Source organism: Hylobates moloch, unplaced genomic scaffold (genome assembly GCF_009828535.3).
Source record: "Hylobates moloch isolate HMO894 unplaced genomic scaffold, HMol_V3 SCAFFOLD_2, whole genome shotgun sequence".
NCBI lineage: Eukaryota > Metazoa > Chordata > Mammalia > Primates > Hylobatidae > Hylobates > Hylobates moloch.
This window is the reverse complement of record NW_026652277.1, coordinates 156,491,281-156,515,803: the sequence shown is the minus strand read 5'-3', so window position 1 is coordinate 156,515,803 and position 24,523 is coordinate 156,491,281. Positions and strand designations below refer to the sequence as shown.

The window sequence follows — 24,523 nt, the reverse complement described above, 5'->3', positions numbered from 1 at the left end:
CAATTCTTGTGTCTCAGCCTCCCCGATAGCTGGGATTACAGGAGCCCACCACCACGTCTGGCTAATTTGTATGTGTTTTTAGCGGAGATGGGGTTTCACCATGTTGGCCAGTCTGGATATTGAACCCCTGACCTCAAGTGATCCACCTGCCTCAGCCTCCCAAAGTGCTGGGATTACAGGCATGAGCCACCACGCCCAGCTTGTGCTAAGCATCCTGTATGCGCTTTTTCACTTACTCCCCGTACAACCACTACCAACTTGGTTCTGACCTCATTTTCTAGATTAAAAAAAAAAACAAACCCCAACCTGAGTAAACGTGCATGAACACAAAGTTAAGGGGGCAGAATGGCGATTCAAATTAAGGTCTAAGTAACTTTAAAGCTCACATTCTTTCACCATACCAGTATTTACATGTACACAAGGTACAGAATTTGCAAGGAAGTTCTAGAACCTCAAATTTTATAAACACAGTTTACTTTTAAGGATTGAACCGTTGTATTTCCCAGATTGAAGACTATATGGGTTTCTTCAAAACAGACAACAGAGATTAATTTAAAACAATTACTTTATTAAAAAATAGCAAATCTCACAAATACTTATTTAATTTCTTATCACTGGCCACTGGAAAACACACCAGCGTGTGTACTGATTGTCTAACATAAACTGAAGCTGGGCTTGCCACAAGACGCCTGTGCATCATCAGCTTGCGATCAACACTGGAATAAGTTTGGTGAGCTCGGGAAAGAGAAGTCCCTCAGCCCCGTCAAGAACATTAGCACAATGCATTTCAAGTATAATCCCATAAGGCAACAATATGAAGCATAGCAGCACAATCTCTGCATCGCATTTCCTGATTAAGCCTTCAACAAGGCCTAGGCCTCCAGTTATGGCGAATTATAGCGAGTCACATTTACTAAAAGCATAAGTGAAAACGATCATTGCACTTGCACTTTAATTACTTTAATTCCTTGTTGAGGAAGATATTCCGCTACTGGATTTGGCTGGAAAGTAAAGACTGCTGCTTCTCTTCAAATCACAAGAAAGCAAACTGCATTTCATTTTAGCTAGCAGAAGTATTTGGAACATCTTGTGCATCTGCCAAATGGAGTTTTTGTCTGAATTCATCAGTTAAGAAGATTTTCATTCTATACGGGGTACTTCTTTTACATTTCTGAAAATTACATTCAGGAGCAAAGAGAAAGAGGTATTTAAAAAAGAGATATGTTCTTGCCGGGCGGGGTGGTTCTCGCCTGTAATCCCAGCACTTTGGGAGGCCGAGGTGGGTGGATCACGAGGTCAGGAGATCGAGACCATCCTGGCTAACACGGTGAAACCCATCTCTACTAAAAATACAAAAAATTAGCCGGGCATGGTGGCGGGCGCCTGTAGTCCCAGCTACTCGGGAGGCTGAGGCAGGAGAATGGCATGAACCTGGGGGGGGGGGGGGGCGCGGGGGAGAGGGGGGGCCCCCCCCCCCCCCACCCGGGGGGGAAAAAAAGACCCCCCCCCTCAAAAAAAAAAAAAAAAAAAAAAAAAAAAAAGAGATATGTTCAAAGGAAAAGCTCTTGTGTTGCTACTGAGACACTCAGATGTGGTAAGACAACTTTTAAATGTAGTAAATTATACTCTATCTAGAATTTGAAGACTTTTTTTTTTTTTTATTTTAGAGATAAGGACTCACTTTGTTGCCCTGGCTGGAATGCAGTAGTACGATCATACTTCACTGCAGCCTCGAACCCCTGGTCTCAAGCAATCCTCCCACCTCAGCCTCCCAAAGGCATGTGCCAACACACCTGGCTAATTTTTCTATTCTTTGTTAGAGATGGGGGAGGAGTCTCACTATGTTGCCCAGGCTGGTCTTGAACTCCTGGCCTCAAGCAACCTTCCTGCCTCGGCCTCCCAAAGTGCTGGGATTACAGGTGTGAGCCACCACACCTGGCCCAGAATTATTTTTAATGTGTCAATAATCATTTTCACAGTAAGGAGCTGATTAGAGACAAACATGACAAGACACTAGATTAAAAAAATCTTTTGAGAAGACACCACTTTATCATCTTTGGGAAAACAATTCTGTTTAAAAGTCCAAAAATAAAATCATTACAGCTCTAAAATCTTTTCTATAATTCTCTTAATTGTTCCTCAAGAAGACTGGAAATAGGATGGGAATCTTGCATGGCTTACTCATCCTTTCTTACAATCACTGTCTTCCATTTTTCTCACTGACCTGTATTTATCCACCTGTTACTTATTTTTTAAGACCCAATTCAATGATATGAATACACTGAAGGCAACTAAATGCTTGCAGTACATGTATGGCAGAGGTTGCAAAAATGTACAGACATAAGCATTGCCATCAAAGACATTCTTGTCCAGTTGGAAGGCTGAGATTTAACACATGTAAAAATCAACAGATAATAATATAAGGCAGAATGCTAGGTTAAGGTACAAATGAAATCCTTTATGGAAGTGGTCAGCTTTAATGTAATGTGATAAGGAGAACAAGGAGGTGAGAGTAACTCTAGGTAGGAGGTACAACCTGAACAAAGGCATTATGATGAGAATGAACATGATGTGTTTCTTGGGCATCCAGAAAACCAGACTGAGGGGAATGAAAAAGAAAGAAAAATACAACAGCATGTACAGGTTGTGACCAAATTATTAAGAACCTTTAAAATAGTTGACATGGTTAAAAAAATGGTAAAAAATAGAAATGGCAGGAAGAAAGTGATGTTTCAAGAATATTAATTTTGTAGCAATACCTAAAGTTTAGAGCAACACTGTCCAGTAGAAATACAATGCTGGCTGGGCGCGGTGACTCACACCCGGAATCCCAGCACTTTGGGAGGCTGAGGCAGGAGGACTGCTTGAGCCCAGGAGTTTGAGACCAATCTGGGCAACATAGCAAGACCCCATCTCTAAAAAAAAAAAAAAAAAATAGCTGGGCATAACGTACACCTGTAGTCCCAGCTACTCAGGAGTCTGAGGTGGGAGATCAACTGAGCCCAAGAAGTCGAGGCTGCAGTGAGCCATGATCATGTCACTGCACTCCAGCCCGGGTGACAGAGCAAGGCCCTGTCTCAGAAACATATATATATATATATATATATATGTGTGTGTGTATATATATATATATATATATACACACACATATATATGTATATAATATTTTAAGAATTATTTCAACATGTAATCATTATAAAAATTGAGATATTTTATGTTCTTTTAAGGATATTAAGTCTTTGAAATGGCTTAGTGGCTACTATATTGAACAGTGCAACTCTAGACCTGGAACAGAAAATTGAAAACGTATGGAATCAGGTGACGAGGTCCTGGATTATCATGTAGCGAGTGAAGGAAGAATAGAAGCAGAACTGATGATACTGACGATACCTGACAACTGTAATAAAGAGATGGCAAACAGACTTCATATCCAGATCCAGGCTCAATGGCAGAGAATGCCATGTGTGATCAGCAATGTCTGCCATGGTCCTCGAAGGCATTTAAAAATATTCTTGGAGACTGAATTAACAGAGACAGCCGACAGAGAGGGAAATTAGGAGGGGAAAGTTTAAGTCTGATAGAACACCTATTACAGGTGAGGAAACTATGGTTGCCAGATTTTGTTCAAGGTTACACGGCTGCCTACCAAGCATTCCAAAGCCTACACTCTTATATTATATAGGGTATTATGCTGCTATGTTTGTGGTGGGTAAATTCCACCACAGGTTAAGTCACAGAAAGTGGTAAAACAAAACAAAATTCTAAATGTTTAACAAAAACTCACAAAAAAGGGCCAGGCGTGGTGGCTAATGCCTGTAATCCCAATACTTTGGGAGGCCGAGGCAGGCAGATCACCTGAGTCGGGAGTTCAAGACCAGCCTGGCCAACATGGTGAAACCCCTCTCTACTGAAAATACAAAAATTAGCTGGGCGTGGTGGCAGGCACCTGTAATCCCAGCTATTCAGGAGGCTGAGGCAGGAGAATTGCTTGAACCTGGGAGGCGGAGGTTGCAGTGAGCGGAGATCACGCTACTGCTACAGCCTGGGCCACAGGGCGAGACTCGTATCAAAACAAACAACCAACCAACCAACCAACCAACCAACCAACCAACCAATCAACCACATAAAAGGACAGGAAATACTTAAGTGTCATGGCAGAGAAAGAATATAAAGCATTGAAGGAATATAGTAAAAAGAACTTCTTGCAGGAAAAGCCCCTTGATTAACTCAAATCTTACCCTCTTCTTTAACTCTTTCTTGACAATAATATCTTACATTAATCTCTCCCCACAGTTTACGTAGCATCTTATTTTCTTCATCTGCAAAATGAGGGGCATAACACCACCTACTTCCAAGTAGGGCCAAATAAGATAATGCACATATCCCCTTATACAGTACTGGGAAAATAGTAAGTATTCATGAAGATTAGCTATTAATCGCCATTACAGGACTTGGATATACTTCCTGATTTCTTTTGCCCAGGATGGAAATGGCACGATCCCTACTCACTGCAACCTCCGCCTCTGAGGTTCAAGCAATTCTCCTGCCTCAGCCTCCCGAGTAGCTGGGATTATAGGTGCCCTCCACCACACCTGGCTAATTTTTGTATTTTTAGTAGAGAGAGGGGTTCACGATGTTGGCCAGGCTGGTCTCGAACTCCTGACCTCAAGTGATCCACCCGCCTCAGCCTCCCACAGTGCTGGGATTACGGGCATGAGCCACTGTGCCTGGCCCCAATTTCTTAATTGTTGTTACTGCACAATTCAGCAGTTGATAACAGTATGAATATAATCTTATAGCAATAATTTATATATATATAGTTTGGAAATTTTCACATATGCATCAGCAGTTAATAACAGTATGAATATAATCTTATAGCAATAATTTATATATATATAGTTTGGAAATTTTCACATATGCATCATCACATGTAGCAATTACCCTGTATTACAGAGAACACTTTGAGACGTTAAACAATTTGCCCAAGGTTACATGATCAAAATGTAGAACCAAACTTCAAAAATCAAATCTCTACAACCAGTATCCTTTCTATGTCAATAACTGGTTCAAAGGGGATGTCTTACCTCTCAAATTAAATTATTTTATAGGCAGGATCATTTCTCATTGTTCTTTTGTACCTTACCATTGTGCCTGTTAGGTTCAAAAATACATTTTGAAAAGTTCTTAAAATAATTGCTTTAAATTGAAATGTCAAAACCTGAATATTCTACATGTGTCTTGGTGATCTCCTTTAAGCTAATCCTATAATACACTAAGTACATTTAATTATGGAATGTCATTTCACAAGCTATGTAAGCATCCCTCGAAGCCTGCATTTTAATAATGTCTAGTTTTCAATTTTATGCACCTAAAATATCCTATGTGATGATATTAAGTATAGTATATTATCTCTGAATATCTCACTGCCAGTTAGCCTCAGAATCTAAGCTTCAAAATAATTTACATAGCAACTAACCTAATCCTCAGTTCTCATGATAAAAAATAATTTGTCTTAAAAATTCAAAAACAGTACAAAGCAAAGCAGAACAAACCAGAAACAAAATTTCAGCATAGAAAACAACAAGAAAATTCCATTTGGAACCCAAAGTGGGCAGGGAATGGTGTCTCATGCCTGTAATCCCAGCACTTTGGGAGGCTGAAGGGGGAAGATCGCTTGAGCCTGGGAGGTTGAGACTGTGGTGAGCCATGATCGTGGCACTGCACTCTAGCCTGGGCCACTGAGCGAGACCCTGTCTCTAAAAAAAAAAAAAAAAGAAAAAGGAAAAAGGAAAGAAAACCAAAGAGGAAGAGTGACGGCCTTAGTGAATAATACTATGTGTCTTTTTTCCACCATATCTAAATAACACATCTCTCTAAAACTTGATTGAGATTATTCACCAGAAATTGTAAGTTGTAAACTTTTCACTGTTGATAGTAGGCAAAGGATACATGGAAGAATTCAATTCTTCTAACTGTAAAACAAAGAAACAAATTTATTTTTAATTTTTATAAGATCAATATAAATAGTTGTTAACTATTTCTTTTTAAATAAATTATTTTTCATTTAAGCTTTCCTGTGCTGGTCACGGTGACCCGTGCTTATAATCCTGGCACTTTGGGAGGCCAAGGCAGGAGAACTGCTTGAGCCCAGGAGCTCCAGACTAGCCTGGGCAACATGGTAAGACCTCATCTCTACAAAAAATAAAAAAATTAGACAGGTGTGGTGATGCACACCTGAGGTCCAGCTACTTAGGAGGCTGAGGTGGGAGGATTGTTTGGGCCCAGGAGTTTAAGGCTGCAGTGAGCTCTGTTAGTGCCACTGCACTCCAGCCTGGGTGACAGAATGAGACGCTGTGTCGAAAAAAAAAAAAAGCTTTCTGTAAATGAAAAAGCAAAGTACTAAAGAAAAAAACTTTCAAAAAATTTTCAGGCTAAAAAGTTCCTTTTTGCAAAAATAATTATAAAGTAGCATTGACATGTATGAAACAAGAATATGAGGAGAGAGGCCAGGCATGCTCTTGCCTGTAATCCCAGCACTTCGGAAGGCTGAGGGGAGAGGACTGCTTCAGCCCAGTAGTTTAAGTCCAGCCTGAGCAACATAACAAGACCCTGTCTCTACAAAAAAATTAAAAGAATATGAGGACAGAATGAAACCAGATTATAAAAACTGAGTTTTATAAGTATTCCTAAAACCAGGCATAATAACAATAATCTCTAATAAAGTTTTTAAAAGAAAAAAATTGCCATTTTAATGATTAAAATCTTTAAAACCATCATAGATCACAAAAAGATTTCATGTCACTTAATTTTCTATATGAGGTAGAATTCATCACTCCTTGTCTTTGTCTGTTTGGGCTGCTATAACAAACACCATAAACTGGTGGCTTATAAACAACAGAAATTTACCTCTCATAGTTCTACAGGTAGGAAAGTTCAAAATTAAGGAGTCAGCAGATCTGGTGTCTGGGGAGGGCATGAACCACTTCCTGGTTCATGGAACAGGAGGGCTTTCTCCCCATGTCCTCACATGGTAGAAGGGGTAGGAGGTTTCTCTTGGGCCTCTTTTATAAGGACATTAATCACATTCTTGCCTGAATCACCTCCCAAAGGCCCCATCTCCTCCTACCATCGCCTTCTAAGTTAAGATTTCAACATATGCTTTCCGGGGAGGACATAAACATTTAGACTACAGCATTTTTATCTTACAGAAGGAAACATTTGAATTACAAAAATGTTAACTAAATGGCTCAATGTTGTTCAGTTATAACCCAAATGCAAACGCTGAACTAAACGAAGTCTTTCTGGTTTCAAATTCAGTGTTCTTTTCACTGTACCACTGTTATTCTCCTAAATGTATAGCAAGTTATACTTATTATCTGTTAAGAGGAAAAAAATGTAAAACATGAATTGGTAAGGCCAGACACCGTGGCTCACACTTGTAATCCCAGCACTTGGGGAGGCCAGGGTGGGCGGATCACTTGAGTCCAGGAGTTCTAGACCAGCCTGTGCAACATGGTGAAACCCCATCTCTACTAAAAACACAAAAATTAGCTGGGCGTGGTGGCATGTGCTTATAGTCCCAGCTACTTGGGGGTGCTGAGGCAGGAGGATCGCTTGAGTTCAGGAAGTTGAGGCTGCAGTGAGCCCAGATGGTGCCACTACACTCCAGCCTGGGTGACAAAGTGAGACCCTGTCTCAAAAAACAAACCAACCATGAACTGTAAATGGAAATACTTGCAAGACTGAGTAAGACAGACATGAAATAAAAAGATTATAGACTTGAAATAGTGAAAGTATTGGCATACAAGTTCCCCCACATTTACTTATTCAAGAGAGAGAAAAACAGTAGAAATTAACCCTTTTTCTCAACGGTTAATAGGGAATCTAAAACTAACGTGTGTTGAATTCAATTTTTATTTATTTTTGTTCCAAAAAGGATTTAAAGAGGCAAATTTAGTTAACATTTCTCAGTATAAAAATCATACCTCGTCTTATATGCTAAACAGTGTACCCTCCAAAATTCATGTCTTAGTCCTCACCCCCAGTATCTCAGAATGTGAGTAGATTTGAAGACAGGGGTTTTAAAGAGGTAATTAAGTCACAATGAGGTCATTAGGGTGGGCCCTCATCCAGTGTGACTGGCAGGAAAAGCAAAGTTGGACACTTGGCATAGAGGAAGAAGCCATGTGAACATGACGGCTACTACAAACTGAGAGGCCTCAGAAAAAAGCAACCCTGCCACCCTGAGCTCCAACTTTAGCCTCCGGAATCGTGAGAAAATAAATTTCTGTTGTTAAAGCCACCCAGTCTGCGGTACTTTGTTTTGGCAGCCCTGGCAAAGTAATACATATGGCAATGTACTAAATTAGCAGAAATACCAAATGTAGTTCTGTATTTAAAAACAAGTCACCACCATCTGAGTAAATAACACAAAATGTATTAATCACATCAGGAAAGGTCTTTTTGACTACTATCTTCTGTATCTTAAGATTTTATTATATCTGTACAGAAGCAAATATTTTGCTTTCAGATTTGCCAGCATCTGTATTCTGAGAATACATGCTTAGATGTAAATATGATAACTTCGTTGGAATATATTTCTTGAAAAAAAAGAGGAAAGTTTTTATAACATGGATGAAACTTGAACATCAAGTAAAATAATCCATTTAGGCCACATACTGTATAATTCCAGTGATATGAAATGTCCACAATAGGCAAATCCATAAAGGCAGAAAGTAGATTAGGGGTTGCTAGGGGATGAGGAGATGAGAGAATTGAAAGGTACAGGGTTTCCTTTTGGGGTGGTGAACATGTTCCACAATTCAACAGCGATCTGCACAACACTGTGAATATGCTAAAAAACACATGATTGTATAAATTAAAATAGTTCAAAAGGTACATTTTTTGCAACAAAAAATTTTTTTAAAGAACAAAGAAAAAGAATTACACTTACATCTGACAGAAGCCTATCCAGATTGGAGTCACTGGCTATTTTTCTCTTATCCTCAGGAAGTTCCTCTAACTCCCCATAGAGCTCCAAATTCAAGCGAGCTAATTTCTCCTGCATTCCCCGAACATGTTCCATCTGTTCAATGGAACATTCATTTCCTTGGGAACATTCCAGAACATTAATAATGATTAGGACGGTTCAAACTAACAGCATTGGGTAAAAACACTTAAACTCTAGGTGCTCTAAAAGAAACAGGTTTTGTTTCTTCTGTAAATTAGATAATCATTAATATTTTCTGTGTTTAATAACAAATCAAATTTCTGACCAAGAAAACAATGACCCACTTAAGAAATGACCTTGGGTACTAAAGAAAATCATATGGGAAATATTTCAGGCCAGGCGTTGTGGTTCACGCCTGTTATCCCAGTACTTTGGGAGGCTGAAGCAGGTGGATCATGAGGTCAGGAGATCAACACCATCCTGGCCAACATGGTGAAACCTAGTCTCTACTAAAAATACAAAAATTAGCTGGGCATGGTGGCACGTGCCTGTAGTCCCAGCTATTCGGGAGGCTGAGACAAGAGAATCGCTTGAACCCGGGAGGCAGAGGTTGCAGTGAGCCAAGATCGCGCCATTGCACTCCACCCTGGCAATAGGGCGAGACTCTGTCTCAAAAAAAAAAAAGCAAAATCAGGCTGGGCATGGTGGCTCATGCCTATAATCCCCACACTTTGGGAGGTTGAGGCAGTAGGACTGCTTGAGCCCAGGAGTTCAAGACCAGCCTGGCAACATGGCAAGACCCTACCGCTACAAAAACATTTTTAAAAAAACACACATTAGCTAGGCATGGTAGTGCATGCCTCTGGTCCCAGCTACTCAGGAGACTGAGGCAGGAGGATTGCTTGAGCCCAGCAGGTGAAGGTTGCGGTGAGCTGTGTTCAAGCCACTGTACTCAAGCCTAGGTGACAGAGTGAGACCTTGTCTCAAAAAAAAAAAAAAAAAGAAAAAAAATCATCCCATAAGTAGAGAAATATATTTTCTTCAACAGTAATATAATATGTAGAAGCAAAACAGCACCATCTAATCATCTCCAGTTTGACAACTACCATTTTAACTGAGTGACCCAACATTTTGTAATAATTTGAGTAAAATTCAGAGTTCTAGGCCCAAGTGGCTCATGCCTGTAATCCTAGCACTTTGAGAGGCGAAGGCTGACAGATCCCTTGAACCCAGGAGTTCGACATCAGCCTGGGCAACATGGCGAAACCTTGTCTCTACTAAAAATACAAAAAATCAGCCAATTAGCTAGGCGTGGTGGCACGTGCCTGTAATCCCAGCTACTTGGGAGGTTGAGGTGGGAGGATCACATAAGCCTGGGGAGGTTGAGGCTGCAGTGAACCATGATCACACCACTGCACTCCAGCCTGAGTAACAGAGCGAGACCCTATCTCAAAAAAAAAAAAAAAAAAAAGAGTTCTGGCTGGGCATGGTGGCTCACGCCTGTAATCTTAACACACTTTGAGAGGCCAAGGTGTGAGAACTGCTTGAGTCCAGGAGTTCAAGACCAGTCTGTGAAATATGGCGAAACCTCATCTCTATAAAAAAATACAAAAATTAGCCGGGTGTGGTGGTGTGTGCCTGTAGCACCAGCTACTTGGGAGGCTGAGGTGGGAAGATGGCTTGAGCCCAAGGAGGCCGAGGCTGCAGTGAGCTGTGATCGTACCACTGCACTCCAGCCTAGGTGACAGAGAGATACTCTAGCTCAAAAAAAAAAAAAAAGTTCAATAACGACTTCCGATGTGAATCATTGTTTCAACCAATTATGTATTCTTCCTTTAAGAAATATAAATAAAAACATTTATGAAGCATGAAGAATGTTATGAAGCATGAGCAACACTATGTAATATTTTTAACTGTATACACAGTTGTCAACACAACTTAATTGCTAAAGGATAGGTCTTACATTACGTATTGACCAAGAGTCCTCTGAAGTGACATTATCTGCCCAGAGCAACTAATTTATACACATAACATATTATCTTTTCATTCAGTTTAAGTACAGACTCTGCAATGATAGTATAATTTTTTCAAAAAAAAAAAAAAAAACCTTTCTATTTTTCCTAAAGGTACTATACAGGTAAAATATACCTCAGCCAAAGTTGAAGTACATATCCTGAATAAATATGAATTAATGTAAATTATGCTAGTTACCTCTAGCCAGCTTTATAACATCTTCATAAATGGACTATATGACGTTATGTTAAGGACTACTAATGTTGAAGCTAGTTATGGCTCTCTCAAAATCGTCCTTTCTTCACAGTAAAATATGTCACATTTCCTCTATTTTAATCATGTTTTTCAACATTAGTAACCTGGAAGGTCAAGTGGAAGAAACAGAAATATCTCAAGATATGTGTTTGTGTGTATGTATGTTTGTTTGTATGTATGTAAACGTACAGTAAAAATATAAAGAGGTAGAAATCATACGGGAAAAGATGGGAGTCAGAGGACGGATCTAGGTGACCTACCATGAGAACAATAGAAGCTTCAGAGGCTAAAAAGGAAGAGATGGAAGAAAAATAATAAACAATAGAAAATATGTTACGTGAGATGAAAGATGAGTCAGCAGATATGAAGGGCTCACTGATTCCCAGGCAGATTGATGAGAAAAGACACAGTCCTAAGCATATCCTGGAAAATGCCTAACCTTTAAAGATAAAAGAAAAACATCTTTTAATCATCGAGACAGAAAAATATAAATTACCTGCTAAGAAAGAATCTGACTGGCAATGGAATTCTCATCTGCAACACTTATTACGAAGAGTAATCAGTAGGATAACAGACATAGACAAGAAAGGACTTCAATCCAAAAACACAAAGGCAACATACAGTAGGGGAGGAAAGGTGCTGGGAAAATGCAAAGACGTGGAAGTGGTCCAAAGATTACATCTCAAGGGTAGGAGGGAAGAAGGGAAGAGAGGGGAAGTGAAAATACTCTGAAGATACCACCTTACTGGGATGGGCTAAAGCAAGGAGGTAGGGGTACAATAAAGTATTTTGTGAAATAATCTGCTTTTAATATCTTCTTTTCAAATATTAGCATAACCAAGACTGGAAATCCAGCAACTATTGAAAGAAAAGATACAGACATGTTTGGGAATGCAAAAAGTAAAAACTTTTACAAGGTTAAATATACCATAAACAAAGTGCACAGACACAACAAATTTGGTAAACAAAAATAAATACGTAATAGAGGTCAGAGGGTTAGTATCTAAAACACAAAAGGCTCTTTACAAGTGACAACAACAAAAGGATAAATAACCAAGTAGAAAACTGACAAAAGGTCCTGAAAAGGACCTATCAAACAATCTACCAAACACACACGGATCTTCACACTCAATTGTAATAAAAGACATTTCACTTTACACCAAGAGAATGGCAAAAATTAAAAGACGAATAATACCTACTGCTTGGTGGGAATTCAAGGAAAAGCATTTCTTCATAAATTGTTTATGGAACCTAGAAGTGCAGTATTGTTTTTTTTTGCAAAGCAATCTGCATACTTCTATTAAAGTTAAAATTACATATATGCTTTGACCCAGCAATCCCACTCATGAGAATCAATCCCAAAAGAATAGAGGCACCAGCCTAAAGATCTATGTAAAAAGATGTTGACTACGCCATTGTGTTTGGTGGCTCAAAATGAGAAACAAAGTAATGCCTCTCAATAGGGACATGGTTGAATAAACTAGAGTATATTCACAACTTGGAATATTATGTTGCCATTAAAAAAGAATGAACTAGAGCCATCCTAGGTGCATTAGAGAGATTTCCATCAGATATTCTTTAGTGCAGGAAAGCAAGATACAGAATATCTTATATACCATTTGTATTAAATAATGAAAATAAAAATATGAAAAGATATATACCTGGATTGTTAACAAATGGTTGGGATGAGGGGAAGTGGAAGTAGCAGAAGGGATAAGAGGGAATGGGGAAGTCAAGTAACAAAAACATGGGGGAGGGAAAGAATACTTAAAAAAATCAATATGTATGTGGACATTTACGCATTTGTATAAGATTATGCATCTTCTAAAAAACTGGGGAAGTTAAAATTTTTTTAAAAGATTATGCATATTATTGAAATTGCTTTTTAAAATATTGAGAAATAGGCCAGGCACAGTGGCTCACGCCTGTAATCCCAGCACCTTGGGAGGCCGAGGCTGGCAGATCATGAGGTCAGGAGATGGAGACCATCCTGGCTAACACAGTGAAACTCCATCTCTAGTAAAAATACAAAAAATTAGCTGGCCGTGGTGGCACATGGCTGTAGTCTCAGCTACTGGGGAGGTTGAGGCAGGAGAATCACTTGAACCCGAGAGGTAGAGGTTGCAGTGAGCTGAGATCGCGCCATGGAACTCTAACCTGGGCGTCAGAGCCACACTCTGTCTCAAAAAAAAAAAAAAAAAAAAAAGATTGGGAATAATCTTATCATTAGAAAAAGCTTACAAATAAGTTCCAAACTGCACATGAAAAATCTGACTATCTTTTGTGAACTCTGTGACTATGAAAAAGTACCTATTCAGAATTTTTAATGGGACAATCAGTTAACTATTCTTATATCCTCATGAAAAAACAAGGAAACAGGATTCTTTTAATTCCTAACTTTAAATCAGGAATCCCAGGCAAGAAACAAGTTTAAGCTTAAGAGGGTAAGGGAAAATGATCTCGATACTTTCAAAATGAAGACACTAAGTCTAAAATATTTTAACTGACCAAGACTGTCCCTCTTATTTGTTAAACTTGCAAGATACTTATTCCATAATGGCAATCCTACTTCAACATTTCAACTAACCCTCCCTCTTAAAAAAAAAAAAAACTTTTTCCCAGAAGTTTTAGAAGGCAAATTATATTCTAAGACAAAATCTAGGATGATTGCCTTTATGCCTGTGGGCTCTTTTTTTCTTAAAAGAAACTGGCACTTTGAAAAGGAGAGTAAAATACACACAGAAAATAGGATGCAAACATCTTAGAGAAAAAAATAGTAGAGAAACATCTATTGCTTACCAAATGCTTGAAGTTTTCCAGAGTGGAAATCATTCAAAAGACTGAGCAGCCCTCTCTCCATCTCCTGAACATCTGAGACATCAGTGAGGAAGGAGTGCTGAATCGGAGTTGACTGAGCGCCTTTTCCCTCTCCGCCCTGAGGTTTGGTCTTTTCTTTCATTACTCTGTAAAGACGATGCAATTAACTTTAATTCTATCTTTTTTTTTTTTTTTTTTTTTTGAGACGGAGTCTTTCTCTGTCCCCCAGGCTGGAGTGCGGTGGCGCGATCTCGGCTCACCGCAACCTCCACCTCCTGGGTTCACGCCATTCTCCTGCCTCAGCCTCCCGAGTAGCTGGGACCACAGGCGCCCGCCAACACGCCCGGCTAATTTTTTTGTATTTTTTTAGTAGAGACGGGGTTTCACCGTGTTAGCCAGGATGGTCTCGATCTCCTGACCTCATGATCCACCCGCCTCGGCCTCCCAAAGTGCTGGGATTACAGGCTTGAGCTACCGTGCCCGGCCAACTTTAATTCTATCTTTTTAGGCTATTCTAGATTAAGCTTTTGCTTAATTTTTTAGTGAAGTAAATGGAATTTCCCTTAAAAGCAAGAAATCAAATAGAGTCAATACTAAATAAAACCAGAAACTCCAAGCCAGAAACCAAAAGAAAAAACAGGTTGTGAAAAACCTCAAACAAACGTATAAAATATAACTACGAAGGCATATAAAAAGTTTGATTAATACATTTATATAATATGCTAATTCTTTGGACTGCAGAAAAGAAAACTTGTAAGTCTCTATTATCCTATGCTTTATATTTCATTTCTCAGTAAAACATATTACACCTTTCCCTTCTAAACTTTATTTGTTCCTTGAACTCTCAGTAGTTTTACAAATGGTTATGGGGTCCCTACTCTGTAGCCGACATTATCTACAAATGCCCAGTCTAAAGAGAAGGGAAAATATTTAAGTTCATAATCACCATGTAATGGAATACTAAAAACTTGTTATCAGCCTTGACTCCTCCGACTTCCTAAGGCTCCTACATGCAGTCATGAAGTCCTATCAATTATACCCACAAAATATCTAATCTCTCCATTTCTCTTTCTCCCATGCCACCATCCCATCTCTTAACCAAATAGCTTCCCAACCAGTCTCCCTATCTCTGTGGGTGATCCCTGATCACCCCACGTGGCAGCCAAGTCCATTTCCAAAAAGTAAAATCAGATCATATAATTTGCTTAATTAAAAATGCTTCAGTAGGCTGGGCACGGTGGCTCATGCCTGTAATTCCAACACTTTGGGAGGCCCAGGCAGGAGGATCACCTGAGGTCAAGAGTTCAAGACCAACCTGGCCAACGTGGCAAAACCCTGTCTCTACTAAAAATACAAAAATTAGCCTGGTGTGGTGGCCCACACCTGTAGTCCCAGCTACTTGGGAGGCTGAGGCAGGAGAATCCTTTGAACCCAGGAGCTGGAGGTTGCAGTGAGTTGAGACTGTACCACTGCACCCCAGCCTGGGTGAGAGTGAGACTCTGTGTCAAAAAAAAAAAAAAAAAAAAGCTTTAGTAGCTTTGCATTGCCTGATGAATATAATCTAATAGCCCTAAGAAACCCTATCCTCATCTATGCTCTAGCTACTGAATCTCTTTAGTTTCCTAGAAATCCATTATCTTATCTTCTTCTTACGTGCTAATCCTCTGCCTACATTAGCATCCTTCCACTTACTGCCATCTTTGGCATGCTACCTCCCACACATCTTCAGTTTAAATGCTATTTCCTCAGGAAGGCCTTTTTGGAACCCCTACCTAAATTAGTCCCTATTACACATGTCTGACATATACCAGGCTCTCAAATACTTAAGTGATGATGTTATACACACTGCAATATAGGAAGGGAGAGAAGCAGTTCATTCAGTGTGGGGCCAACCAGAGAAGGCTTCCTAAAAGTGATAAGTAAGCAAAGACTTAAGGAACAGGTAGGGGCTAAACTGGCAAAATGGGAGAAAGAGTAATTTATCTTTATAACCCAATGCACATTACAAATCCCGACATAGAAGTATATTCAGTACTCAATTTTAACATAATGTTGAATGAAGACATCTTCAACACAGCTGTCCTCACCACAATAACGATAAGATAAATAGGGTATATATATGCCCAGGGAAGGTAGGGGAGGGCGGATACCAGAAAGAGACTATAATATGAAAGAAGTTTAGAATACATACATTGTTGACCGTAGGTCAATAACACTTCTTCCCAAAGCAAGGGCTGCATTTTATGTATTATATACATTATGTAATACCTTGTTGCTCAAAGTGCTGCCCATGACCCATAGAATCAATCTCACTTGTGAGCTTCTTAGAAATGCTCATCTGAAGCCCCCCATCTCACACTGCTGCGGAATTTGTATTCTAAAAAAAATCCCTGAGAGATGCATATTCACATTTAAAATCTGAGATAAACTATTACAGAGTATAAGGTTTCAGCATGACAAACGTATTTTTTCCTCTCAAATTTGGAAGTTTTCTCCGAGTAAACTTTCACATCAGTTCATCATTTAATAACCCTCTCAGAAAACAAACACAAAAGATTAAACAAAAACCTGTTTATTCCTGCTTCAATGTTATGTCACACTCTCACTTTATGTTAACATAATTCAACAATAAAGCAAGCACACAGTGAAATAATACGATGTGCAAAGCCCCACTGTAAGTACTGTCAGGCACACAGTGATAATCCAGATAGTCCCGGCCCTCAGAAGCCTACATCTACAAGAGGGTATGGAAATAAAACCACCAATAAAAACGACAATGATGCAAACAAACTGCTTTTAAAAATATAGAGAAAGGAGTGATTACTTTTAAAATCTCTTGGTTTTCTTTTTCCACCAACTGTAAACTTATTCAAAATCTGACCCTAATTAAACTCCTCCATGACAAAAACCCCATTCTGATAATTTATTCGAAGGAAATCCTCAAAACTCCTGTTTATCATTTGGTACTCATTGGAATACTTCTTCCAAATATTCTTGTCTTTGGTATGTCCCTTCTGTTTCGATAAAGAGAGATCATCATCAAGGCAGTAATCTCATCTTTTATTAGGTGTAAACCCAGCGGCTACAGAATGCAACAGGCATTTCCTTAGCTAACTTGCCAGGGTGAGATTGGATGTGAGAGTAAATTTATTTAATAATTAGAAAGAAGATTGACATTATACAATACTTTTTTTCCTCTAAAGCTATAATCTTCCCTTCCAAATATCTAATCTTCCCTTCCAAATATCTAATACTATAAAATACTCACATATATGTAACAGTAACATATAACATAGTTAAACTTGTCACTTCTGTTTCCTTTAAATATCCTGAATGCAAATGATGTTCACCAAATATTAATAATGATTATTTCTAGGTGGTAGAATTTTCGCATTTTGAATTTCTTCTTTGAATTTTTCCAGTTTGAATTTTTATAAAAAAACAGATTATTTATACAAAAACAATGACATCATTATTTTTTAGAAATAAAAACTGCAAGCTGGGTGTGGTGGCACATACGTGCAGTCACAGCCCCTCAGAAGACTGAGGCAGGAGGATCCCTTGAGCCCAGAGGTTCAAGGCCGGCCTGGGCAACACAGCGAGACCCCATATTTAAAAATATATGTGTGTAAAATAAAATAAATTGAGAAAACTACCAAGGCACAAACACTCAGCTTAAAGAAAAAAGAGAGAAAGAAAGAAAGAGAACAAAAAACCCTGCTGACTTCTTCACTTTTTCCATTTCTGACTAGCTCATCAACACAGTCAAAAAGTTTTCTTGTTCTGTATATTTTAATATGAGACAAAGTAAGGGCCTTCAAACCATAACTCATTTTGCATTTTCTAGTATCTATACACTGTAACTTTCATAAATTTTTCTTCTAAATCACACATAATGGGTGCCTCAACTGTTTTAAAAGTCAAGCCAAGACTAAAAAAGTGTTTAAGAAGAGTTGAGTCAGGATTTACTTTAATGGTATTTTACTGTAAACATGTAAAATAAAAGAATTCACCTTTTTAACTTTGGTCGCTGTGAAGTTGACTGTGATGCAGGATTTGAAAACCCTGTGCTTTTACTCACTGGAATGGCATTTTTTTTGGCATTGACAACCTGAGTACAGTGGGCACTAAAAGACTTAGGACTCCTCCTCTTCACTTTCCGCTCTTCCATTGTTTTAAGTTCCTTATTGCACCACGGCCAGCTTCTTAAGACCTAAATAAGGAAATACAGCAATTATATACGTATGCTATCATATGCAAACATGAAAGAAATTCAAAGACCCATTTCACAGGTCAAAAGAGGATCAATAATTCCAGAGGGCATAAAAGAAAGTTAGAAAATGGGTCTCTTAAGTTTAATCTACTCTACTATGTACCCATAAGCCCTTAGCAAAATTGTCTGGTAGACAGTTTTTTTTGTTGTTGTTGCTGTTTTCTTTTTTACCATTGTCTTTATTCCTTCATCCTACAAATATTTACTGATTCTCTTCCACAAGCCAGACACTATTGTGGGTACTGGGAAGACGGCACTGAACAAGGTGTTTGCCCTCAAGAAGCCTACATTTTGCAAGGGGCACAATATATAAACAATAAACAAATGATCCACATAATATTCCCAGCCTGATTCAAGCTTCAGGTGGCCTTTAGGTCTTTCTTCCAAAATGTATGCTCAAGAAGAACCAACTAGATTCAAACAGATGTATAATTGTCAGGGGGATTTTACTAGCATTTTAAAAATCAACTAGAAGCCTTACTTCAACTACTAAACAGAAACTCAGTTTCTAGCTAGGGCTAATAATGATTCTAGCTTGGTGATAAGTGAAGTTCTAGAAAATCAAACTTGTTCGTTGCCTATTTTGAATATACTTTCTCATAACCATTTCCCAACAAACACGAATTTTATGATATATATTTGGTTTTGCCCGTATCAAAAAAGTTAACAATGTGAAGTTACAGATGGCCCTTCCATGGGGAATATGTGTAAGGCCTCCTAGTTATCCCTACACAATCCCCTTACTTTATATATTCATCTGCTCTATTTTCTAAAATCCATCTATTTAAAAATACCCTTCTGGCCGGGCTCACGCCTGTAATCCCAGCACTTTGGGAGGCCGAGGCTGGCGGATCACGAGGTCAGGAGATTGAGACCATCCTGGCTAACACGGTGAAACCCCGTCTCTACTAAAAATACAAAAAATCAGCCGGGCGTGGTGGCGGGCGCCTGTAGTCCCAGCTACTCAGGAGGCTGAGGCAGGAGAATGGCGTGAACCCGGGAGGCGGAGCTTGCCGTGAGCCGAGATGGCGCCACTGCACTCCAGCCTGGGAGACAGAGCGAGACTCCGTCTAAAAAAAAACAACAAAAAACACTTCCATATTTTATTTGTGTATAGTTAAATTTTTCTTAACTTCATTATTTCATGTATCATAATGAAGAATTTATACGGCTATCTACCTCATCAGGTTGCAAATTGCCTTCTAGAAACATTAGGCCGTTTTTGGCATGTTGTGTTTAATTTGGGCATGCCATGACCATTCAAAAAGATTCAAACCCATTGCTATCGCTTAAAATAATTATTTGAGAAATTCAATAAATTTTTTTTTCCTTTTGCCTGGACTTAGTGCCACTGGCACTGCAATTTAAACCACTGAGCTTAAATTGGCTGACGCTAGACAATTACAACTGGAGCTACAATACTGCCAAAGAAGAGGCTTTCTGGGAAAGGCTCCAATGCCCAGTCTCTAATCCCAGATACCACTGGGTGTCAATCCACTTAAACCTTGGCTAACAATTTTTCTTTTAAGAAGCATTTGGTAACAGAACATTAATTCTGGTGTTGTTTCAACATGCAACACAAATCAAAGTTTGAACGATGCCTGAATAGAGACGATTAGTTCTCTGAAGAGGCAAAGATCTGAAAATATTTATGATACGCATAAACACGCTGGCCTGAAATTTAACGATGCTACTACACACTTGGTGGTACAAGAAAAAAAAATCTAGGAAGTAAAGCAATGCAAATAAACCAATGGTGGTCTAAACCACAATATTCCGGGGAGCCAGCACTCGCGATTTCCTCGTTTTTGGAAAGCTACATCTGTCACAAGAGCACTGAAACCCTTCTTGTATATAAAACAGCAAAGAATGTTTTAGAGAAGGCATAATAAGTAAACTGCTCATAGTTACTTATTCACACAGTGGTTTTAAGTGCCAGGTCTTGCCTCCAAGCAGTACCACTGGGCATCCCTCTTGACATCACCTCATTCCCCTTCCCCAATCTACCGAAGCGATGACCCTTCACCGCCCAGTACCCAGCAGTGACCAGAGTGGTGGGAAGGGCCTAAAGGGGCAGGTTGCAGAGGTTCCTTTGCTTCCACTACATACCTGAAGAAGAAGGGTATTGGGGCCCCCTTCCGCAACCCGCAAAGACCCGACAGCCTCAGAAGCCACCGCCGCAGCCACAAGTAGAGCCCCGGTCACATCCCGGGACCCGCGCCTCCGCAGCGCCCTTTGTTTACGGAAGTGACGTGAGAGGCACAGCCTCCTTGCCCCAAGCGGAAGCCCCGCCTTTTCCTGCTCCCCCAGTGTCGCTCTTGTCTCCGCCCTCGGCATTTCATTGCTTCCCCTGTCCTGCGTTTAGCTGTAACTCCGACGGGCGTGTTGGGCGTGTTGTTTTAGGCTCTGTGACCCAAGAGCAAGACGCATTAAGCGGGTGCAGTGGAGGTAGAAACGGGAAATGCAGTACCCTTTCTGGAAGCTACTCCTCCCCTGGGTGAGTGTTAGAGCCCCCCCCAAGAACTACAATTCCCAGAATGCTGTTCGAGCACGCCCGAAGGCGGAACCAGAGTGTCGTCATGCAACTGTTGCTTGGTTGTTTCCGATTGGTTACCCGGACTTCTCGCGGTTAAACTAACTGGCTCCAAGGCGGCGTGAAGAGTGTGATTCTGTTCAGCGACCGTGATTTTGTTCAGCGACCGTGATTTTGTTCAGCGACCATGATGCTTGAGCCCCTAATTGAGAGTCTGTTACCACTATTAATAGGTACTCTTTTCGGGCCCTACACATAACGGTACATCTAAACCTCTCTACAATTTTATGGGTAGGTGTTATAATCTTTTACAAATGGGGAATTTGAGGCTCAGAAAGGCTAATTGATGCAGGTGTCTCTCTGTCTTCAAAGGTAGTTCTACTTCTACTATACTTAAAGCCTCTGGAGAAGGAATTGCAGGCTGAGAGAAAGAGATCTATCTTAAATGAGGGAAGAAATGCACGTTTCATTGCCTGGTCTGGGTAGCCTTACCGGTGTGGGAGTGGGAGGTAGGAAGGTTTTAGATTCACAGGTCCTTAGATTGAAGGCACTCTGGAGGAACACCATATAGCACCCCCCGCATTAGCTAGTGGGGAAACCATATCTAGAGATTGTATCCATGCCAGAAAAGGCAGAGCAAAGACAACTCCAGTCTCTTGGCTTCTAGGATAGGATGTTCTTCCGCCACCCGCCATTTAAAAAAAAACAAAAAACTATTGAAATGTTTTAAAAAGAAAAGCACAGAGTAAACACTTAACGCACCCACTATCCAGAACGAACAGATTTATGAATGAAAGAAATGGAGCATTACAGATAAAGCAGGTGTTCCCTATTCTCAGTCCCACTCTACTACCACCCTCAGAGAGGCAACCAGGATCATGAATTTGATATGTATCTTGCCAATCTAGGTTTCTATATTTAAATTATTACTATGTATTATAAACAGTATGTAGAATGGTTTGGGGCATTTGAAGTTTTACATGATTGCTATTATATTTTGTGTATTGATCTGCAACTTGATTTTTTCACCAAATTCTGTTTTTGAGAGCTATCCACATTGATAAATATAGCTAGACTTTATCAAATAGATTTGCCACAAATTATTTGGGAATTCCCATAGTGATGGATGTTTAGGTTGTTTCCCATTTTTCACCATTACAAACACTACTGTATAGTCTGCTCAATATCTTTTCCCAGTTTCTCCTTTTAATTAATCTCGAACTGTCTTATTTGTATGAACAGAGCTTGCAACTGGTGATTCACATGCTACTTTTTTTTTTTCAAATTGGTTGCTAACAGCTAAAATTGAAAGAATAAAAACAATGGATCTGTGGCATCCCATGAATTAATGGGAAGATCTGACTACATTAGATCTGCGTTGTAGCCTGGCAACAATCGTTCAAGCTGAAAAGCATCTGCCTCCTTTACATCAGTTCAAGTAATATGAAGTTTTTCTTTGTCTTTAGTACCCATCGGAGCCCTGTAGCATTTGTGTTTACAACCTCCAACATGATGTAGGAACACAGGAAAGTACACTTCTAAATGTACATATTTCAGGTATTCAGAAATAGGTATTCAGGTCCCTCTTTTAGCCACACCCTGTGATAGGTGGTCAGGATGCATCTATCATCAAAAGGTACAGGAGCTTTATAGTCAGAGATCTTATATTCCTGATGTAAGAGACTGACAATAAATTAGTATGCAAATAAAATAGTTTCATTTAGTCAGATGAGAGTCCTGAAATAACAGCTTAAGGTCAAAAGTAGTTTGTACTGAAGGAGAAGTATCAGGGAAGGCCTTCCTGAAAATGCAGCTTTGAGGTAGAGATATGAATAAAGTGCATGAGCCAGCCATGGAATGATCTGAGGAAAAAGAGTCCTTGAGTGCCAGGCACGGTGGCTTTTGCCTGTAATCCAGCACTTTGGGAGGCTGAGGCAGACAAATAGCTTGAACCTAGGGGTTGGAGACCAGCCTGGGCAACATAGCAATTCCCCGTCTTTACAAAAAATACAAAAATTAGCTGGGCATGGTGATGCAGGCCTGTAGTTCCAGCTACTTGGGAGGCTGAGGTGGGAGGAACACCTGAACCCAGGAGGTCAAGGCTGCAGTGAGCCATGATCATGTCACTGTGCTCCAGCCTGGGTTACAAAATGAGACCCTGTCTCAAATAAATAAATAAATAAATAAATGAATAAGAAGGAGAAGGAGAAGAAAAGAAGCATCCTTGGATAAAACATATGGCTAAAATGCAGGCCATTAGGCAAAATGAACTTTAACATGTTTGAGGAAGCAGAGGGTTAGTGTGGTGAATTGTACTGGGCTAGGGACAGAGTGACGCGAGATAGAGTTGTTGTAGAGGTAAAATTTCAAGTGTGATTTCTTCAATCTAAAATCTAGAGTTCCTCCCTGAGAGAGATGATCTTTCAGATTTTCTAGATTTTCCTTTAATTCCTTTAAACTGTAAACATCCATTCTTTGGATTAACTGTTAAATGCAGACCTTGTATAAATTACTCCAGTCAGATACTTTCTTCCTTAGGATTATATTTAGAGGATGGGAGCTTTGATTAACAAGACCCTTTCCCTGCCTCCCAGTACTCATACATTATGTAGCATAGGTAGGTAAGGAGGAGTACTGCTGGCGAATTTCCTAGTAGTGGCAGTGGAGAGCCATTGAGACAAGAATCTGCTGGGGGCCCAGAAATCTCTATTTAAAAAACTATTTGTCTTATGGAAAATTTCAAACATACATACCGAGGCAGACAGAAGACTGTAATGAATCCCTCATCCAGCCATTAACCCCTGGCCAATGATGTCAATTATACTTGTTATCAGTGATGTTGACCCTCATCCTTTGTGGAATGGAATTTTTGTTATGTTATGTTTTAGGGTGCTATGACGATAAGAAAAGAAACAGGGATTTGAGAAGAAAATTATAACTGAATTTATACTTACAGATTTTTGATACCATAATCTCAGGTGATTCACATGGACACACGTAAACACATCCACAAGTGCAGCTAGAAGTAAATCACCCAGAAACTGTCATTGTCCTTGTGCATTGTATATACAATGTAATAATTTCATACCTTGGCCAGAAAACTGTGATGTCTGTCTTGCAAAGCTGTATGTAGTAGATAATGTGATAACCTGTAATATTGATATGATAAATATGTATTGAGATGAAACCTGTAAAAAAAAAAAAAGCCCCTCTTCTGACATTTTTCAGTCTCTAGTATTATATTGAAGTAAATCTCAGATATAATTTAATCCCTAATATTTTAATATAGATTGCTAAAAGATTAAAACTTTTAAAGACTTCACCACAATGCCTTTATGATTCCTAAGCAGCAATGAATGATTAATGTTATTAAATAGTAAGTATTCAAATTTCCATTCGAATCATAAGTGTCATAACTTTTTTCACATTTTGCTTGAGTCAGGAACCTCTCTTTCTGTAAGGTCCTCAGGTGATGGATGGGTTTGGAAGCCTCTCTTGTACAGCCTCATTAGTTGAGCTACAAACATGCATTGTCCTTTCCCTTCAGAAAGTTAGGGCGCTATGAAAGCAGGAGTCCCCAGCCTCCAGCTGTAGACTGGGACTAGTCTGTGGCCTGTTAGGAACTGGGCCACACAGCAGGAGGTGAGTGGCCAGTGAGGGAGCATTACCACCTGAGCTCCCA

At 39.6% G+C, this 24,523-nt stretch overlaps 2 protein-coding genes across 8 annotated transcripts in view; one reads left to right on the top strand and one right to left on the bottom strand.

Moving 5' to 3' along the window:
- Positions 1–547: 547 nt before the first annotated feature.
- CCDC28A (coiled-coil domain containing 28A) lies at positions 548–20,659 on the bottom strand. Of its 6 annotated transcripts, none has more exons than XM_032160281.2 (6): positions 20,418–20,659; positions 18,049–18,248; positions 14,018–14,181; positions 8,954–9,108; positions 5,950–5,972; positions 548–1,115 (listed from the first exon to the last, which is right to left on the bottom strand). In XM_032160281.2, the coding sequence occupies exons 1-6, from the start codon at positions 20,643–20,645 to the stop codon at positions 1,061–1,063; spliced, it is 825 nt and encodes a 274-aa protein (XP_032016172.1). In that variant the 5' UTR covers positions 20,646–20,659; the 3' UTR covers positions 548–1,060. The 6 variants fall into 6 exon arrangements, 5 of the variants coding, with proteins under 5 accessions (XP_032016172.1, XP_058291585.1, XP_058291583.1 ...); XM_058435602.1 differs by lacking the exon at positions 548–1,115 and adding an exon at positions 1,151–1,171 and having other exon boundaries at positions 5,899–5,972; XM_058435600.1 differs by lacking the exon at positions 548–1,115 and adding an exon at positions 3,133–3,329.
- The window catches only part of NHSL1 (NHS like 1), a 359,178-nt gene continuing 348,683 nt past the window's right edge, over positions 14,029–24,523 (top strand). The window contains exon 1 of one of the 2 annotated variants that reach the window (XM_058435592.1): positions 14,029–14,158. The gene's annotated coding sequence lies outside the window, so the exon portion shown is untranslated. Of the gene's footprint in view, positions 14,159–20,953; positions 21,133–24,523 lie in introns of those variants that run through there. The other variant, XM_058435593.1, reaches the window with a different exon arrangement.